Below are 19,642 nucleotides of genomic sequence, written 5' to 3'. Positions count from 1 at the left end.
GAGAGAGAGTATGCACATGCGTAAGTGGGGGAAGGGCAAAGAAGGAGAGAGAGAATCCCAAGCAGGCTCCCTGCTGTCAGCATAGATCCCGATGTGGGGCTTGATCTCACCAACCATGCAGTCATGACCTGAGCCAAAATCAGGAGTTGGATGCTCAACTGCCTGAGCTACCCAGGCATTTTTAAATTATGCTTATTTATTTATTTTGCAATAGGGAGAGAGTTAAAATACGTATTTGAAATATTCCATTGAGACCTTCATGGGTTGATGTGAGCCATGTGGCAGCAATTTTGTGCTAGCTACTGGAGGAATACAGTAACTTTTCTCATTAGAAATTATGACATTATTTTCTCAATGAGGAAGTCTTCTAGAGGATAAACAAATTTCCTTAAGGATTTTACTAACTTGGATATTTAAATAATGGTGCCTAAAGTGAACTAGACCCAGATTCATGTTGAACTCCCATGTAATTAACATGAGAGAGTCACTTAGATGCTGTAATTTCTTCTCATTATTTATGGGATAAGTCATTTATCTGAGTTAATATATACATGTGCACACCTTTGATATCACAACAAATTTAAAATATGCTATTCGGCAGTTTTGTAAAATTTGGGTAAAATAAATTTTGCCCTTTGTAGAAGCTGATGATAATGAGTGCCTTACTGTGTGGCAGGTGTCGTTGTGTCTTCATCACCTTTATAGGTTTTAAATCATTTAATCTTCACAACAGCTCTGTAAAGTGGCTAGGGTTATTATCATCATTGCTGGAAAGGAAACTAAGACCCAGAAAGATTGAATAACTTTCTCAGTCTTTTAAGTTGTAAGTGGCAGAGCTAGGATTTGAACCCAGACATTCCAATTTGAAAGCCCATGCCTGTAACCACCGTCTGCTACTCCAAAAAAATACAGGTAATCTTAGCTTTTCACTGTGTGATACATAAATCAATCCTCATAAATTAGATATTATTTACTTATTATAATATGTTCCTGCCTAAGGGCACTTCATCAGATAGATAATAGGACAACAGTTGTCCTCTTATCTGGGCTATAGCTTTGCACCTATAATCATTTCAGATAGTAAAAATGATACTTCATGTTTCAAATACACATAAATACACTATACATATCACTTCTGTGAGGAGTCCTAGTATAACACAATTTATACATAAAACATTGCAGTGTTTACCTCTACAATGTCATTTTATCATCTGTTTGCCCTATGGAAAGTGCTTATTCTAGCTAAAATAAGTAGTAACTTTTTTAATTAGTAATTTTGCCTACTGCCTCTGAATTGAGAAATTCTTACAGATGATTTGAATGGCTCATTCCCCTCTCAAAATTATTCCTGAGAATATTCAGCTCTTGCCTTCTTCTCTAAATAAAATTTCTCATTGGTAGAGGAATGAATTATGCTTATGTCATTCTTTAAAAAAAAAAAAAAAGTTTCTGCCGTAACTAGATACTTAGGGATTTGAGAAGCAAGATTCTCTCACATTTGGTTTACTTGATTCTTCTTTTCTTTCCTTTTCCGTACCCACTCTCAGAATGCCTTCTCTGTCTTTAGGAGCTCCCCACACTCACCCTGCCATAGGAATGTGGGGGTCTGAATGACAGGAGTGTGGGAATAGAGTATTGAACAAGTGGGGTCCAGTAAAGTAAAATTCAACATCTGGTTTCATTTGTGATGAATACTGACAGGTACTTGGGTCCTTATGTATAACCAAATGGCTGTAAATCAAGGAGTATCTGCCTGTATTTTTTCAGACAGTGAATCTGGAAGTGCAAGTGGAGAACAAGAAGAGGAGGGAGACAGTAGTGATGACAGCAGTGAGGACTCTTCCAGTGAGCATAAGAGTGACAGTGAAAGTGCATCAGAAGTAGGAAACAAAAGAACAGCCAAGAGGAACTCCAAAAGCAAACGGAAACGGTAATATTTTGTCAGAGTTTCCTTCAGAAACCATTCTGTGATATTTTCTCCCAGTATAACATTTCCCTTTAATTCATAAAGTGAGTGAGAAAATAAGTGTGTGCATTTTTTCCCCAAGCAGGTACTGAATCTTGTAGAATTAATTAGAATACTGGTTCACATAATTATTCTACTACTTATTATGCTTAGTTTTCATTTTGAACTTGAACAAATCTTGGGGTTACATTTTGAAAATTGGTATAACCTTGGAAGGCTGAGTTAAGTGATCAAGAAGTAGGTATGAAACACTTAATTACCTTTTGTAGCAATTTTGCTGAGGGCTAAAATTAAATCCTTCAACACTTTGCCATTATGTAAGTAAGACAATTGATTTTTCTAAATAATGTTATAGTAAAAAGATTATGATCCAAATATTAGAGTCAAGGGCTGTGAAGGAAGACGGTCATAAGATACTTAAGTGTTCGTGCTTTTTAAGATTCCCATTATCAACATTATCATGTATTAAAGTGTCATTAAAATTTTGAATAATTGGGGCTAATACCTTGGATTGTATGAGTCTGTTTTCCCCACTGCTGTCAGCGAGTGGCCTCTGCAGACATGATGGCCCTTTCCCTGGGAGCCTGCTGCCCGTTCACTTGATGAGCTTGCAGCCCAGCTCAGTCGTGGCTGACAGCACTGATTGGGGCGCAGTACGCTCTCTGCTCCTTTTATTACAGACAGTAATTAAAGCAGCTCGCCCTGCCACTTCCATAACAAACACAGCATAATGCCCTAATTATGACTTTATTAATTTAAGTCAGGATTTAATGATTTTAAAAGTGATTTATATTGTTTTTCCTGTTCAGAACAAATGAAATCTGTAGGTTAAATTAATACAGGCTTTTCATCATTGCAAAGTTAAAAAGCTAGTTACCAGTAAATTCTTTTCATTAGATTAACATCTGAAACTCTAAGCAGTAAGGTAAACAGTAATTACCCATCAAAATTGAGTGCTGCATAACAAAATAACACTTTTACCTTTAAAATCTTATCTTAAAAGCTGTAAGTTAAATATATGCAGAATCATTCACTTGTTGCAGCAAAGGATTTACTTGGTTTGTAATAGCGTTTTCTTTGAGAGAAATTTTGTACTTCTGGTTTAATATCAGAATATCTATGATTACATACTTTATAAAAAGTATCTTATTTCTAGGAAGGAAAATTTTGTTCATTGCACTCAATATCTTTTCAGATAGCAAAAGTCAATATGCTAGAAAATTTTAATCTTGTATTATATTAGTTGCATTATGTGTTTTTTCCTCCAGAAATGGAGTTTTCTCTTTATGTTCTAATTTAAAAGAATTGTTTATTACACTAAAGGGAATCTCAAATACATTAAAAACCTTATATTTTTAAGTATATGTTGTAACCATTGAGTTGGGGATAATAGATTGCCATTTTTTGCTATGGGGAAAAAACAACATATTTTTTAGCCATCGAACATAATTACATGTGCTCTGAGATGTTGCCATGACTTCATTTTTAATAAACTGCAATCGTATTTCCTCTGCAAAAATCAATTCTAGGAAATATCGATTCTTCCCTTCTTTTAGCACTCTCTCTCCCCCCCATGTTTTTCGGCCTGTCTTTTAGAATTTTTTTTTAAACTTGCTTGTGTTAAGTGTATAATGATTTTTATTAAAAAGATTTTATTTTTAAGTAATCTTTACACCCAACATGGAGCTTGAACTTAGGACCCAGAGCTCAACAGTCACATGCTCTACTGACTGAGCCAGCCAGGCACCCCTGTATGATAATTTTGTAAAGCTAAGGAGCTTTAAATATCTTTAAAACCACCCTTAGTAGTCATAACAATTTATGATTAAATTTTAGTTTTACACTCCTAAATATTTTTATTTGAAGGGAGCTGGTATGGTGTAATGGGGAAAACATGGTCTTTAGATGGACTGCAAATTCCAGTCCTGCCACTCTTGGCAATGTCCTTGAGCAAGTTTCTTAACTTTCCTGAATATTATAGGATAATAATGCACCCAGTAAGAATATGTTGGAACATCTATATGAGCTAACTAATATAAAGTTTCTGAAAAAAAAAAAGATTCTTAAAAAGAATACACACACATGGAAAGAGAATTAGACCTTCAGTTTTGAGAAAATGTAGAAGACCACCAGCTATCTCTCTTTGAGAAAAGACCTTTGGGCTGCCTCACATGTTACTCCTTCTCCTTGGATAATTACCTCCCTACTCAAGACTTTCCTTTATTTAATCCTGTTTCTCAGCTTCTGTGTTCTTCCTCTAGGAAGCATTCCCTCTCTCGGTTAAGTTTGTTTAGATGCTTCTCTCCTCCAGATGTTTTCATGACACAGCATACATTATTACTCATTACTTACCATACTTTATTGTCATTGCCGCCTTACTTCTCTGTAGCCTCCAAAGGAGTGTAGACATTATAAGGGCGACACAGAGTTCTTCTGTATCTTACTAACCACTGTGATCCTTAAGCACTGATGTACTTACAACGCATGGTGGGTGGTCAATTAATATTTATTAAATGAATGAGTGGCATCAGCATTTAGGTTTGATCATTTGGTATTTTAAAAGTTTATATTTGATTATTTGACATTTTTAGTAAGACTTAGTGCATTAGAAGGAATCTCTTTTGAACTAGTTAACATTTTCTCATGTATGTTTATGGGTCACATTTCAGAACATATGTAAATAATTTTCTTGTAGAAAAAAAAATCTATAAAATACAAGTCTATTTTAGCAAAAGTATGTGTATGAGTTTTAAATTTATTAATGGATATTTAGTATTTCAAGACAGCGTTTTAAAATCAGCCCTAAGTATCTTTGAAGTTGTTACTATTAGCACCTAATATATATTCTTGGTAAATCAAACATTTAACTATTAATTATATTCTACTTACATCATTTAGTGTTGTTTTATGACCTTTTGCGTTTGAGGTATGTTTGACATGGTAATATCATTGATTTTGAATGGATTCTGATATATTTGGTTATAGATCATACTACCTTTATTATTATTTTATTGATATGTTCTGGAATTTTAAAACCATTTTTATTATCTTTTATATACTAAAAAGAATTGGTTCTCAGTGAAATATACTTCTCTAATAAAGGTTCTGATTTATAGGCAAAATGGACATATAGCACCAATTTGCCATTTGATTATTTATTTATTTATATGTTTATTTATTTTTGAGAGACAGAGATAGAGCCTGAGTGGAGGGAGGGGCAGAGAGAGAGGGAGACACAGAATCTGAAGCAGGCTTCAGGCTCCGAGCTGTCAGCACAGAGCCCCACTCGGGGCTCGAAACCACAAACCATGAATGAGATCATGACCTGAGCCGAAGTTGGACGCTCAACTGACTGAGCCACCCAGGCGCCCCGCCATTTGATTTCCTTAAACTACTTAAACTTGTTTATATAAAGGATTTAAAGTTGATATTTTGAAATTTGTTATTCATAGTGATTCTGAAGATGGGGAGAACGAAAATGAAAAATCTAAAACTTCAGATTCTTCCAATGCTGATTCTAGTTCAATAGAAGACAGTTCTTCAGATTCTGAATCAGAATCAGAATCTGAAAGTGAATCTGAATCCAGAAAAGTCACTAAGGTAAGAAAGAGATTGCACATTTGTTGTTATTGAAAGTAAGTATTCTCATAGACTTTTTCCAATTAAGAATAAGTATTTCTGAAAAAAAGTGTCTTGTTGAAAATCAAGAAACCGAGAAAGAAATGTAACATTATCACTGACAACTGAAATCAATACCATCTTCATGCATCCACACCTATGATTTTATTATTTTTTTATTAGATAATTGCTTCCTTTTTAATTCAGCCCTACAGAAGAGTTAGAAACTTTTAACCTCATCCTTTGCCACTGTAATTACAGAGCTCAATGTTATGAGTTATGGCCCTTTTTTTTTCTGAACTAGGAGGTGACAATAGAGGCTTTCACGAAGGGGAAAGTAAAAGGAAGTCACAGAAATAGTATTGAGCAAGGTGATATAAATGTATATACATAAGAAAATGAGACAAGTAATGCTTTTTAAAAATAGGTGTTAGGGGTAATAGAATACTTTTAAAGGTTTAATTCAAGGATATACGTTCTTTAGTTAATAAAAAATACAGTAGCCATGTATTTAAAAACAAATGTAGGAATGACTTATGTAATAGAATGATAATGCTTTCTGATTCACATTTATAACACTGAAACTTATCTGCTTAGCAGTAAAAAGTGAAAGTATAAATTGAGGGGTGCCTTGTTGGCTCAGTCAGTAGAGCATGTGACTCTTGATCTCAGGGTTGTGAGTTCGAGCCCTATGTTAGGTGTGGAGATTACTTACAAATAAAATCTTTAAAAAAGTATAAATTGGAAAATGTAATTATGAATATTAATTTCAGACCTTATACATATCTTTCTGATCTTTAATTATTACTCCTTTCCTATAAATGGATCATGTTGATCCTAGGCTTCAAATGTAGTAGTTTTTTAGAAGTATATATTGTATTATTCCATATGTTGAATATGTGGGCAAAACTTTGCCTTTTATTGAATTCTGTTTTTTAACCTAATATTTTCCTCATTTATTTTTTCTATTAACTTGAATTTCTTTAAGAAGTCACCTGAGTAGCCAAGGATAAAAATAAATTCATTCAAGTAGATAATTGCCTTCTCCCATCCAGAGATTTATTATTATAGAATAAGCATATTTAAAAAATAAAAAAAGAATAAGCATGTTTAAAAATTGGCTAGTTTTTGTCTTGCCTTATTGCAAATATTCTTGCATGTGGTTAAACCTATTTTAAATGTGAATTTATGTTTAAAACGTATCTATTTATAGTATATAATCTAAGATTTCTATTTTCCAAAAATTCACATAAAATCTTTGAGATTTTTATGTTTATTACTCTGGCCTCATATAAAAATTTATCACATAGTGAGTTTGATGTCCTCCTATTTCCTACTTACATTAAATTACTTATGTTAAATTATTCATTTCATATTTATATATTTTAAAGTTTAAGATGTTATTTAAAATAAAGGAGCTTTAGAAATTGACAGTAAGTACAACCCAGAATAAGAAATAAGTGTTTTAAAAAATGAGCACACAAGAAATCAATGAACATCGAGTGGGTAGAATTAAAGTGCATTATTCTTACGAAGTTTTGTAAAAGTTAAAAAACTGTAGACTTTAGTACCTACATAGTATTAGAAGTAGGGTTTTTTTTGTTTTGTTTTTGTTTTTTGTTTTTTGTTTTTTAGAAGCAGGGTTTTAGGACCGCATTAAAAAGCCACAGAGGTAGGGGCACCTGGGTGGCTCAGTCAGTTAAACGTTCATGTCTTGATCTCATAGTTGTGAGTTTAAGCCCGGTTTTGAGCTCTGTGCTGACAGTGCGGAGCCTGCTTGAGATACTCTGTCTCACTGTCTCTCAAATAAATAAACAAATATTTTTTTAAAAATTAAAGCAAAACAAAAAAGCTACAGAGGTATCCCAGGTTAGCATTTCAATTTGTTTCTTTGTCATACACTTTCAGTGATCAGATTAAGTCTCTTAATAATTGAAAATATTTTCCTGTAGGACATCAGTATAAAAGTTAAAAGTATTGCGATGAGCTAAGACTCTTGAAAAATTCAGATTTTACTCACATTCTTGATAGTTTTATGTCCATGTATTTTGTGTATATGGCTTATTTTTTCCATATTTAATGCCTTTTGCTGGCTATAATAGACGATAGGATTGTTTTAATTTATCTGTTGGAATATTCTCCACCTTGAGGCCACCATAACTATTTTTTACTATTCCTTTCTGAGTAATTTGGAATATACCATGCAATTACAAGTATACCAATTTTCAGATAATGGGCAACTCTGTAATTATAGAATTCTTCCTTATACCAAGTGTTGTGGCTTCTGGTCTAGATTATGAGTAATGAAGGCAGATGGTGGGTGCTTTACCTTAATTTAGCATGTCAGTTTGTTAGTGCTGAAAATTCATACTCCTTGAATCTGCAGCTAGACTAAGTCTATACTTTTACTATTTCTCTTCTTTTTCTTTCACTTGGATAGTGTGTTTTGGGGATATTGAGCACAGAAATGAGGCCTTGGAGGTACCTTGATTATATAGCTTTGAGAACAATTTATTTTATGGTGTCCTATGAGGTATATAGTGTTCTACTTTTTGGAAGATACTACCTTTATGCTTCAGTTTCCTCATCTATAAAGTAGAAATGCTAATTCCTACTCTACTACTTTCAAGTGCTGTTATAAAAAATCTAATATGAAAGATCAATATATAATACTATATAAATATAAAACAGCAGTGTTAACATTTTTTAACGTGAACGAACATTAATTCCCTGCAAAACCAAAAATACTTGAGTTATAGAACACCAATGCAGAAAGGAACTGAAATTTTTTTAACTCTTAATGTCTCCTGTGTTTTTCTGACTTTTTATACCATTCAAGTTGTAAGTTAATGTCCAACTATGACCCCTTTCTGGAGAAGACTGAGCTGCCATCCACTGTGGGCGTCTTCTGCCTCTCTGCTATCTAATATACAATCTCTATTTACCTGCCTTTTCCTTTGAATGTAGCTCTGAGTAAGCAATTCCTACCCACTTAGCCAGGAAAAAGATTAAATTACTCTTGGCCTTGATTTGTTGATAATCATCTGCCTCTTTTGCACCTTTAATCTCTTTCTCCACGAACTAATTCTTCCTCTGCCAACCAAAGTACTCAAGTCTTTCCTGGCATCTGGCGGGTGAGGAAGTAGGAAGAGGAAGAGAGAGTGTGTGAGAGACAGAGTTTAGAAAAATAATCTAAGTAGTCTTCGTCCACAACCTCTTAACCCAATTATTTCTTAGTCCCTTTTAGATGTGTTTCAATTCTTATCGCCTCCTACAGATACTGCTCTCTGAAAAGTCAGCCATGATCTTTCCCAAACTCAGTGACCTTCTCTTGTTTATTATATTCTTCTTCTTGATCTTTTTATGTGACTGTTCCCCGACTACTTGAAACTTCGCATTCCTTTTCTTCTGACTTCTTTGACCTTTTAGTCCTTTGATTGCTTTACTTTTTAACCCCTGTGACATTCAAGTGTGAACATTGCCCCAAAGTTAGTGCTTGGTGCACATCACTTCTTCAAATATATTAATCAGTGTGAATCAATATATTTTTAGTCTTTTTCTCTACATTTTTCCTGTTGTGAGACTCATTCACTCCCATGGCTTCAGCTAAAACATTTAGGTGAAATGTTTCCATAATAACATCTCTAAGTCCCTATAACAGCTCTAACTTCTCTTTACAAATTCAAACCAAATTTTTAGACCTCTTAGAAGCTACTGGCTTCCCAATCCATTATAGCCAGAGGAACACTTGCTCTTCCATTTAGTACTGTCAGTCTTTCTGTTTTCCCACATCTGTAGCCCCAGAATTTATCTCTGACTCCTCCTTTATCCTGTATGTTTACACAGTTGCCAAGTCTTAGAGATTCTCGTATCTATTTCTTCCTTTCCTGCTACACCATACTAGATCGGCTCTTCATTACCTTACTCATAGACCATTGCCATTGGTCATCCTCAGACACTTGCCCAACCCAGTGCTTCTATACAGCTGCCAGATTAATGTTAAACTTATCCATAATGGTGCCCCATTATCATCTTGGTTCAGTAAAAACTCTGCAGGCTAGCATGTCCAAACCTACCTTTCCAGTCTCAATTGTCTTTGTGGTCCCTATATACTAATCCCAAGAGACTACATATTTGTAGTTCTCTTAATATGCTGTATGCTTTCCCATTTCTGTCCTTTGTTTTTCGTTTTGTACTATTTCTCTCATAGAAAATACAAGCTGAGGAGAAAGTGGATTTATATCCAAGAATGGTCCTTCCACTTCTCCTAGTTGGGAATGACTGCTTGGAATGAAAAATGTTACTGATGAGAAAATATTACTCAGTGAATGGTGTAAAGATAGTCAAAAGAGTGAAAGCTGCTGCTGAATTGTTTGTTCTTGAAGTGTTTGTCATTGAACACCGTGCCCCAGCATATCCATAAGATATAAAACTATATATAGTCATACATTCTGGTATTATGTTTGTTATTGATTGGAAGATGTCCTCATTTTAGATCAGATATTGTCAGTAATGACCAAAGAAAATTATTTTGTTCTTCAGTGACAATTATTTTGATGGGCAAGCATATTTTTATTGGTAGGTGTTCTTTTCTGAAATGTATTTGATAGAGAAATATTTTAATTTAAGTCTGACTCTTTTTATGAAATGATTCTTTTGCTCCAAATAATGCCTATAACAAAATTACTTTTAATAGTTTTATAAATTTTAAGTGACTGCCCATGGTTTACACAGTGTAAAGGGAACCATTTTTTTTTTTTAACAAAGAAGAGTGGGAAGAGAAATCAATAGTGTAAAATGCATTTTATCAGAAAGAGATACACATTTATATCGCTTCATTCCATTTTTTACCTGTATAATTGAGTTATACTCCGCTTGTAGTTAAAATTGTGTGTTAATCATATGGTCACACTTTCATTTAAAATACTTCTTTTTTTAAGTTACCAGGCTTTTTGGGGCACCTGGGTGGCTCAGTCGGTTGAGCGTCCGACTTTAGCTCAGATCATGATCTCACGGTCCGTGAGTTCAAGCCCTGCTTCTGGCTTTGTGCTGACAGCTCGGAGCCTGGAGCCGGCTTCGGATTCTGTGTCTCCCTCGCTCTCTTCCCCTCCCCCATTCATGCTCTGTCTCTCTTTGTCTCAAAAATAAATAAGCATTAAAAAAATTTTTTTTCTTAAGTTACCAGGCTTTTGAGTTGTTTTAACTGAATCTATGCTTTGATGTTTTAAAAATAAGGCTATGTATTAGTGTGTTCCTATATACTATAGTTATTTCCACATCAGCTTGTTAGTTCATTCTTCATGCCTTAACTGATATAATAGTTCTGATTATATCATCAGTGTCTGTGTACCAGCTGCTAAGGATTTAAATAAGTTTTATTTAAATGATAAAAATTTAATTTTTTAATGATAAAAATTTTAAATCATGATTGTAATTTATTGTGTATAACTTCTGTGTATTTTCTTTGTAAATATATTAACATTTTAATGATATAAACTGTATAAAGCATAATTTATCAATGAAAGTAAATATATGTAACATACTTGCACTTAACATTCCATATTAAGAGCTTTTCATATTTGAAAATTATCTTAATCAAAATTGCGATTAATATATGTACTACCAGTGAAGAAAAACAAAACTATCTATATATACATAGCATTGTTTGAGATGCTGTCAGTTATCTTTATTACAGGTTACGTGGATCTCATAAAACTTTGCTAGTCTGTTTTGGGGAGGGATTAAATATCTTAAGTGCTCTACAGACCAGCCACTGTTACTATAACTATGTCCAGACATTAGTAAATGTTAAGATATGCCTTAGTAAAAGATCTACCGTATGAAAGATTCTTGGGGATAAAGTAAAACTGGCCTGTGCTGTGAAACATCATGGATAAGAGAGAGAGGAACTATTTTCCGATTGGTTTTCTGCCCTGTTTGAGAAATAGAAAACAAGTTTTACTTGTATTTTTACAAGTATTTATGTATGTAGCAATTGTAGAACTTCTGTGAATATTGTACAATATTATAGAACATTTCAAAGCCTTGCCTCTTTCAATTTATGTTGTTCCTAGTTTAGTTTATATTTTAAGTTCTGCAGAACAGAAATATCATTTCGCTTTACTTGAAATCTTTAAATCAAAGTAAAGACCATTAAGAAGTTTTCTTATTGAAGTAAATACAATCTAATAGGGAAGATTTGTTTAACAGTTTAGACTTCTTTTCACTTAAAAAGAATTCTTAATTTACTGGCAGTGTACTTTTGTTTTAAAGGCCAGTGTAAGTGTGAGCCTCAAATTTCTTAAATCAAATTTGTTAGATGACTTGAAGGCAAGAGAGTCATTATATTGTCCTTGGTTGGTAATTCTAACTGAAAATATTTCATGCAAATATCTTGCCCTGCGAGGCTAGAAATTAGCCTTGAATTTTTGTTGATTTCAAAGTACAATATGAGTTTGACAAAGTTTATATACCACTTATCCTGTTTTACAGTTTTTAAATTTCAATCTTCTTTACAGTGGTTTCCTCGTAGGAAGCATGCTTGGTGCTTGTTGTTTCAGATCTTTTTTTCTACTTGCTTTTTGTTTTTTAATCAGCATGAAATGAACATGCATAATACCTGAAAAAATCTTTACAGATATATTATTACATATTTATTTGTATTATTTGAGCTTAATAAGTATTTCCAGGATCTTTTTTTTTATTATTTGAAATGAAATATATTAAGTAGAAATCAGTTTCTTAACCCTGTGACTTTGTATTTTATTTTGAAAATGTTGATGTGTTGAGGTGTATAATCGAATACCATAGAAACAAAATGGAGATTTGAGGGTGATGAATTGATAACTAGGTATTTTTGTAGTGAGATTTTAAGATCAGTTACTGTTGTCCTTATAAAAGTCTAATACAGTCACTCAGCTGTTAAAAACCTAATCCTCTATTTAAAAAAAATATACAAAAACAAATTGTCTATCTTTCTGCCTGATCTCTTCTCAAGTACTAACACAATGGAAACAGTGGGTGATCTGTCAGTGTGTTTGGTTTGTCAATGATGGTTTTGTATAAATATTGGGAGGGTAAGAAATAAAATTCACACAGTAAAATATGATTTCATCTGCCTTTTCTCTGCAGCTCCATGGCTCATGCTGCGGTGTGAAATTCTCATTTTACACACTTTGCAGGCGGAGCACATGAATTATGCATTGAGCAAGAAAAATCTCCTGCCTCAAGTCCTATATGCATTTACCCAGGTTCTGTCTCTATTACCAAGATGAATTGCAAATGGAGAAATGTTTGATGGAATAGGGCTCTTAACTTCTTTGTTTAGAATTCAGATTTTTATTTTTATAGTAGATCCTTTAAGTATGAAAATGTTTTGAACTTACTATGGATTTTTTAAAATGAAAAATGAAATATAATATAAGAGAGGAATGCCAAACACATCACAAAGCTTTTTATAGCCTTGATTTGGAATGCAAGGCTTTTTCAATTCAGTAGAAATGACCGTTATCTATTGCTAATGTTGTATTTCAGTCACCGGTTATTTGCTGTTCTCAGAAAGTCAATGAAATTCTGTTCTTTTGAGAGCCTTTTTTCTTCCTGTTTTAGACTTCTAATAAGAGATTATGTCAATTTCACATGCAGCTCTGTCCTATGCTGTATGTGACCTGATGTGTACTTAATAGATACTGTTACACACTCTTTGCCGTGAAGTAGAAAATAAGGTATAGACTTGTTTCCAGTTTTAACTTTATCTTGATTTGATAGGTTTCTAATTTTTCAGGTAGTACGGTTACAGTTCCATAAAGACAATCATGCACCATCGTGGATTATAGGAGAAGCTATACCCATTGTACTCAGCATAGTATTTTGATAAGTCACATGGTGTTAAGCTCTTTTTGTTACGTTCTTTCTCCACAGGAATGATATTCTAGTTGAGATGGCATTTTCATTCTGAACCTGTTTTTGTTTATTTCCACTTTAAATTCCAGCTTCAAAACTAACATTTCTTCTGTCTTTTCCCCCAACCCTGGAAATTGTTATTCGTTTGAAGTGTGAAGAGAAGGACAAATATTTTTTGCTTTTTTAAAAATAATGAGTGAAAATTAAAACCCATCTAGATAATTTAAAGTTTTCATTGGCAGAAATAATTATTCTCATAAAGAAAACCAATGCTGATGTTTTTAGTTAGTGTTTTAATATGTATTCTTGTCTGATACTTGAAAATAATTTGTTTTGAGTTTTGGCATGAGGAGAAAACTAGCATTGCTTAAGATCATTTTAAAATGTTACCTAACATACAGTTTGATGTATTGCACTTTGTAAGAGTTCTAGCATGGTATAGATGTTAAATGATGGTAGTGTACTTTTTGCTTTAGTGATACCTTTCTATGGTTAGAGGAATACTTCAAAAAACTTGTAGAGGAGCTTGAGTGGCTCAGTCGGTTAAGTGTCCCACTCTTGATTTCGGCTCAGGTCATGATCTCACAGTTGTGAGATTGAGCTCTCAGTAGGGCTCCATGCTCAGCTTAAGATTTTGTCTCTTTCTCCTTCTGCTCCTGCCCTGCCCACGCCCTCTCTCTCTCTAAAAAAAACAAAAAACAAAAAACAAAAAACTTCTAATAATTCATACAGATAAGCTGTAAACTCTTTTGTTAGATTATAAGTTACCTGGGGGTGCCTGGGTGGCACAGCTGGCTGAGCATCCGACTGTTGGTTTTGGCTCAGATCATGATCTTGCAGTTCATGAGTTCGTGCCCCATGTCTGGCTCTGTGCTCATGGCACGGAGCCTGCTTGGGATTCTGTCTCTCCTTCTTTTGCCCCTCCCCACTTGTGCTCTCTCTCACTCTCTCTCTCTCTCAAAATAAATAAATAAACTTAAAAAAAAAAAAAGTGATTAAAAAAAAGGATTATAAGTTACCTGAAGGCAAGGACTAGGTCTGTCTTGGCTTATTACTTCCTTTTCTTAGCAAAGAATCTGATAAAACTTTAAAACTCTATATATATCTTTTGGATGAATGAATGATTGAGTAAATGAACAAAAACATTTTAGCAAAAACTTAAGTTTTAATTTGAGAAAATTTAATGTAAAAAGTATAGATTTTAAAGATAAGTAACTTTGATCCAAATACATCTATTTAGCAACCTAATCTTTATTGGTCTTATGTTTATAATGCTATTCATTACTGTACTTGTGTGCATGTGTGTGTGTTTTATATTTATTATAAATTTTATATATTTTATATATATTATACATATATGTATATATAATACACACACACACATACACACACACACACACACACACACACACATATATATATGTATATATATAACACATCTTTTCTGAATCTTTGACCAAACTGTGAATACTCAGGCTTAGGGATACTGTTTTCTAATGCACGGTTGTTCATATTTCAAAAATATAGATAGATTAAATAAGCAGATCTGAGGTGGAGGAAACCCTACATATGTGCAGATATGTTTCGAAATACTTATTTTCCCCAAAGGAAAACAGTAAAGGAAGTAAATGAATACTTTTCTTCCCTAAAGAGAAAGTGCCTGAAAATTTCATTTGTAGATTTTACTGAATACCTTTGGCTGAAGAAGTCTGATGCAACTCACTGTTCAAATACAAAGTACCTAGTGCAATGTCTGTCACAGACTACATCTTAGAAGAGCTGATCTATCACAAGCCTCTTGACAATTTCAGACCTAAGCTTATATTGTTTGAGAAATTCTTTTTCTTAAATTAACTTGTTTAAAAATTATTTTCAACATGTTTGTAGACTTTTTACCAAAGAGCCACTTTATATTTTTATATTAGCGAAAGTTTTTGGGTCATAAAATAATTATTTACCTTCAAAGTTTCTTCTTTCTTCTTACCTTTATAATCTTTATTTATTTATTTATTTATTTATTTATTTATTTATTGGACCTTTATAATCTTTAAACAGACTATTCTAAGGTAATAGTTTGCATGGTGGGGAAGAAATACTGTATGCTAACTGAAATAAAAATTTTGATTAAAAAATACAGTCCATATAACCATAGAGAAAGCTTAATTTGATTGATTTTTTCTTGGAAGACTAAGCAGAAGAAAAATTGTTTTGAAACATTAAGAACTACTTCATTGATTTTTTTATTATAAGAACGTGTAGTAATTAAATTATTTATTTTATAGGAGAAAGAAAACAAAACAAAACAAAATATAAATCCTCTTACCAAAGATGTTTCACTTCTAGATCTGGATGATTGTAAGTATTAAAATTTCAATTTTTTCTTTTGTTTAGTAGTAGTATTTGCTTTTATAGTACCTTTTATTTATGTGTCACAAAATATGTTAACTTCTATTATGAAAGATTTATAGATGAATAGACCAAGAAAGTTTGAGAAATTAGTCTATTAGTATCTTTCATCTAATCAGGTTATCAGTTTTATATCAAATGAATAAATATAATTGGTCAAATAAAAGTACACCAAATTCTTTTTAAGATATTTTACTTTAATAATTTATACTTGCTTTAGTAAATAATTATCCATATCTCACAACTTCTACGTTGTTAATTATAGAGATTGAAACATCTCACTTAAGGAAGTAGGGAATGAGGAAAATAACTGGAAATGTAAAAGACACCACGATGTTCTACTTGGTGCACTTTTGGTAGGAATAGAAATAGATAATGAAGCTTTTGGAGGCTGGTGTTGCTATATTTGTCAATATTATAACTGTACAATATCTTTGTCCTACCAAATCCACTTCTAAGAATTGAGAATCTTACTCATATACTCACCCAAGTGTGCAAAGGTATATTCATCTTCTTTTAAATACTCTTGCATTGCGAGAAAGAGATAATGGAACTAACTAACTTTATTGGTATGTAGATTTTATACAGAAAAAAGAGAAACAGCAAGTAAAATAGTATAAATATTAAACTACTGTCATTTTGCATTATAGTTTTTTCATGCTAAAGGGAAGTTATGTGTTTAGATTGTCTCATTTTGTCATAAATAGGACTATTCTATTTATATTGTTTACCTGGCCTATCTTCAGTAATCATGGCAAATTTTTAATATAGAGAAATTATAGAGAAATACTTAGCATAAAGAAAGTAAAAATAAAGTTGGAGCCTATGAACAATTATACTCCAAAAAGCTTGGAAAACTGAAAGAAGTGGATTCCAAGAAACACAACCTTCTAAGACAGAATCATGAAGAAATTGAAAATCTAAGTGGACTGATTACAAGTGATGAAATTGAATCAGTAATTTTAAAACTCCACAAAAATGAAAGTCCAGGACGAGACGGCTTCACAAATAAATTCTGCTAAACATTTAAACAAGAGTTAGTATCTGTACTCAAATTATTCCAAAAAATTGAAGAGGAATGAATGCTACCAAATATACTTTACGAGGCCAGCATAACCCTTATAGCAAAACCAGAGACACCCTAAATATAAAATTACAGGCCAATATCCATAATGAACATAAAGGCAAAAATCCTTAGCAAAATATTAGCAAGCTGAATTCAACAATACATTAAAAGGATCATGCACCATGATCAAATGGAATGCAAGGATGGTTTTATATCTGCAAATCAGTACACATGATACACCACATTAACAAAAAGGATAAAAATCATATGATCATCTCAATAGATGCTGAAAAAGCATTTGGCAAAATTCAGCATCCATTTATGATTTAAAATTCTCAATACAGTGCGTATAGAAGGAATGTACCCCAACATAAAAAAGGCTATATGTAACAAACCCACCGCTAACAACATATTCAACTTTGAAAAGCTTAAAGCTTTTCTTCTAAGATGGGATCAAGACAAGAATGCCCATTCTTCCCACTTTTATTCATCATAGTACTGGAAGCCTAGCCACAGCAGTCGGGGAACAAGAAGTCATCCAAATTTGAAAGGAATAAGTAAAACTATTTGCAGATGACAGGCTATTATGTATAGAAAACCCTAAAGACTTCACCAAAAAACTATTAGACCTAATAAATAAATTGAGTAAAATCAGTGGGTATGAAATTAGGATATAGAAATTCATTGCATTTCTATACACTAATAGCAGACTGTCAGAAAAAGAAATTAAGAAAGCAATCCCATTTACGATTGCATCAAAAAGAATAAAATATCTAGGAATGAATTTATCCTAGGAATTGAAAGACCTGTATTCTGAAAACTATAAGACATTGGTAAAAGCAATTGAAGATGACCCAAATAAAGAAAAAGATATACCATGCTCATGGGTTGGAAGAATTTATAGTGTTAAAATGTCCATACTACCAAAAGTAATCTGCCGATTAAGTAAACTCCCCATCAAAATACCAATGACATTTTTCACAGAACTAGAACAAAGAATCCTAAAATTTTTGTGGAACCACAAAGGGCCCCAAATAGCCAAAGCAATCTTGAAAAAGAACAAAGCTTGGAGGTACCACACTCCCTGATTTCAAACTATACTATAGAACTATAGTAATCAAAATAGTGTGATGCTGGTATGAAAACAGATACATAGGCCAATAGAATAAAATATAGAGCCCAGAAATAAACCCTCGTATATATGGCCAGTTAATGTGGGACAAAGGAGGCATGAATATAAAATGGGGTAAGACAGTCTCTTTAATAAATGTTGTTGGGAAAACTGGACAGCTACATGCTAAAGAATGAAACTGGACCATTGTCTTATACCATATACAAAGTAAATTCACAGTGGATTTAAGACGTGAATGTAAGACCTGAAACCATGAAATTCCTAAAAGAAAACATAGGCAGTAAGCTCTTTGACAATAGTCTTGGTATGTTTTTTGAACCAGTCTCCTCAGACAAGGGCAACAAGAGCTAAAATAAATAAGTGGGATTACATCAAACAAAAAAGCTTTTGCATAGTGAAAGAAACCATCAACAAAACTAAAAGACATCCTATTGAATGGGAAGAGATATTTGCAAATCATGCATCCAATGAGAGGTTAATACCTAAAATATATCAAGAAGGCACCCAACTTAGTGTTAAAGAAACAACCTTATTAAAAAATGGGCAGAGGGTTTGAATGGACATTTTTCCAAAGAAGGCATACAGTTGGCCAACAGACATATGAAAAGATGTTCACCATCACTTATTAGGGAAATGCAAATCAAAACTACAATGAGATACCACCTTACACCTGTCAGAATGGCTAAAATAAAAAACATAAGAAACAAGTGTTGGTGAGTATGTGGGGAAAAAAGAACCTATGTGCACTGTTGGTGAGAATGCAAGCTGGCGCAAACACTGTGGAAAACAGTGTGGAGGTTCCTCCAAAAGTTAAAAACAGAACTACTCTACGATCCAGCAGTCACACTGCTGATTATTTTAGCCAAAGAATACACAAACAGTAGTTCAAAGGGATACATGCACCCCAGTGGTTATAGCAGCATTATTTATAATAGTCAAGATATGGAAGGAGCTCATGTCCATTGATTGATGAATGGATAAAGAAGATGTGAATGGAATATTATTCAGACATAAAAAAGAATGGAATTTAGCCATTTGCATTGACATGGATGGAGCTAGAGAGAATAATGCTAAGTGAACTAAGTCAGTCAGAGAAAGACAAATACCATGTGTTTTCAGTCATGTACAATTTGTAAAACAAAACAGGAGTGCCTGGGTGGCTTATAGTTCATTAAGTGGCCAACTCTTGATTTCGATCAGGTCATAATCTCACAGTCTGTGAGTTTGAGCCCCATGTCAGGCTCTATGCTGACGGTGCAGACCCTGCTTGGGATTCTCTCTCTCCCTTTCTCTCTCTGCCCTTACCCGGCTTATGCTCTCTATCTCTCTCAAAAGTAAACAGATAAACATTTACAAACAAACAAACATATAAATAAATAACAAAACAAGCTAGCAAAGGCCAAAAAAGAAAAAAGAAAGAAAAGAAGAAAAGAAAAGAAAGAGACAAATTAAGAAACAGACTCTTAACTCTAGAGAACAAACAGATGGTTCCACAGGGGAGGTGAGTGGGGGGATGTGTGAAATGGTTGATGGGGATTAAGGAGTGCCTTTG

At 33.1% G+C, this 19,642-nt stretch overlaps 1 protein-coding gene across 9 annotated transcripts in view; it reads left to right on the top strand.

Annotated features, from left to right (window-relative positions):
* The window catches only part of AP3B1 (adaptor related protein complex 3 subunit beta 1), a 261,344-nt gene that overhangs the window by 167,280 nt on the left and 74,422 nt on the right, over positions 1 to 19,642 (top strand). For all 9 annotated transcript variants that reach the window (XM_042941819.1, XM_042941809.1, XM_042941836.1 and 6 more), the window contains 3 exons: positions 1,768 to 1,930; positions 5,419 to 5,566; positions 15,769 to 15,841. In XM_042941819.1, coding sequence (XP_042797753.1) covers positions 1,768 to 1,930; positions 5,419 to 5,566; positions 15,769 to 15,841 — 384 coding nt within the window. The remainder of the gene's footprint in view (positions 1 to 1,767; positions 1,931 to 5,418; positions 5,567 to 15,768; positions 15,842 to 19,642) is intronic.

Source organism: Panthera leo, chromosome A1 (genome assembly GCF_018350215.1).
Source record: "Panthera leo isolate Ple1 chromosome A1, P.leo_Ple1_pat1.1, whole genome shotgun sequence".
In the NCBI taxonomy this organism is placed as follows: domain Eukaryota; kingdom Metazoa; phylum Chordata; class Mammalia; order Carnivora; family Felidae; genus Panthera; species Panthera leo.
Note: the sequence above shows the minus strand (reverse complement) of the source record. Positions and strands in the feature narration are given on the sequence as shown.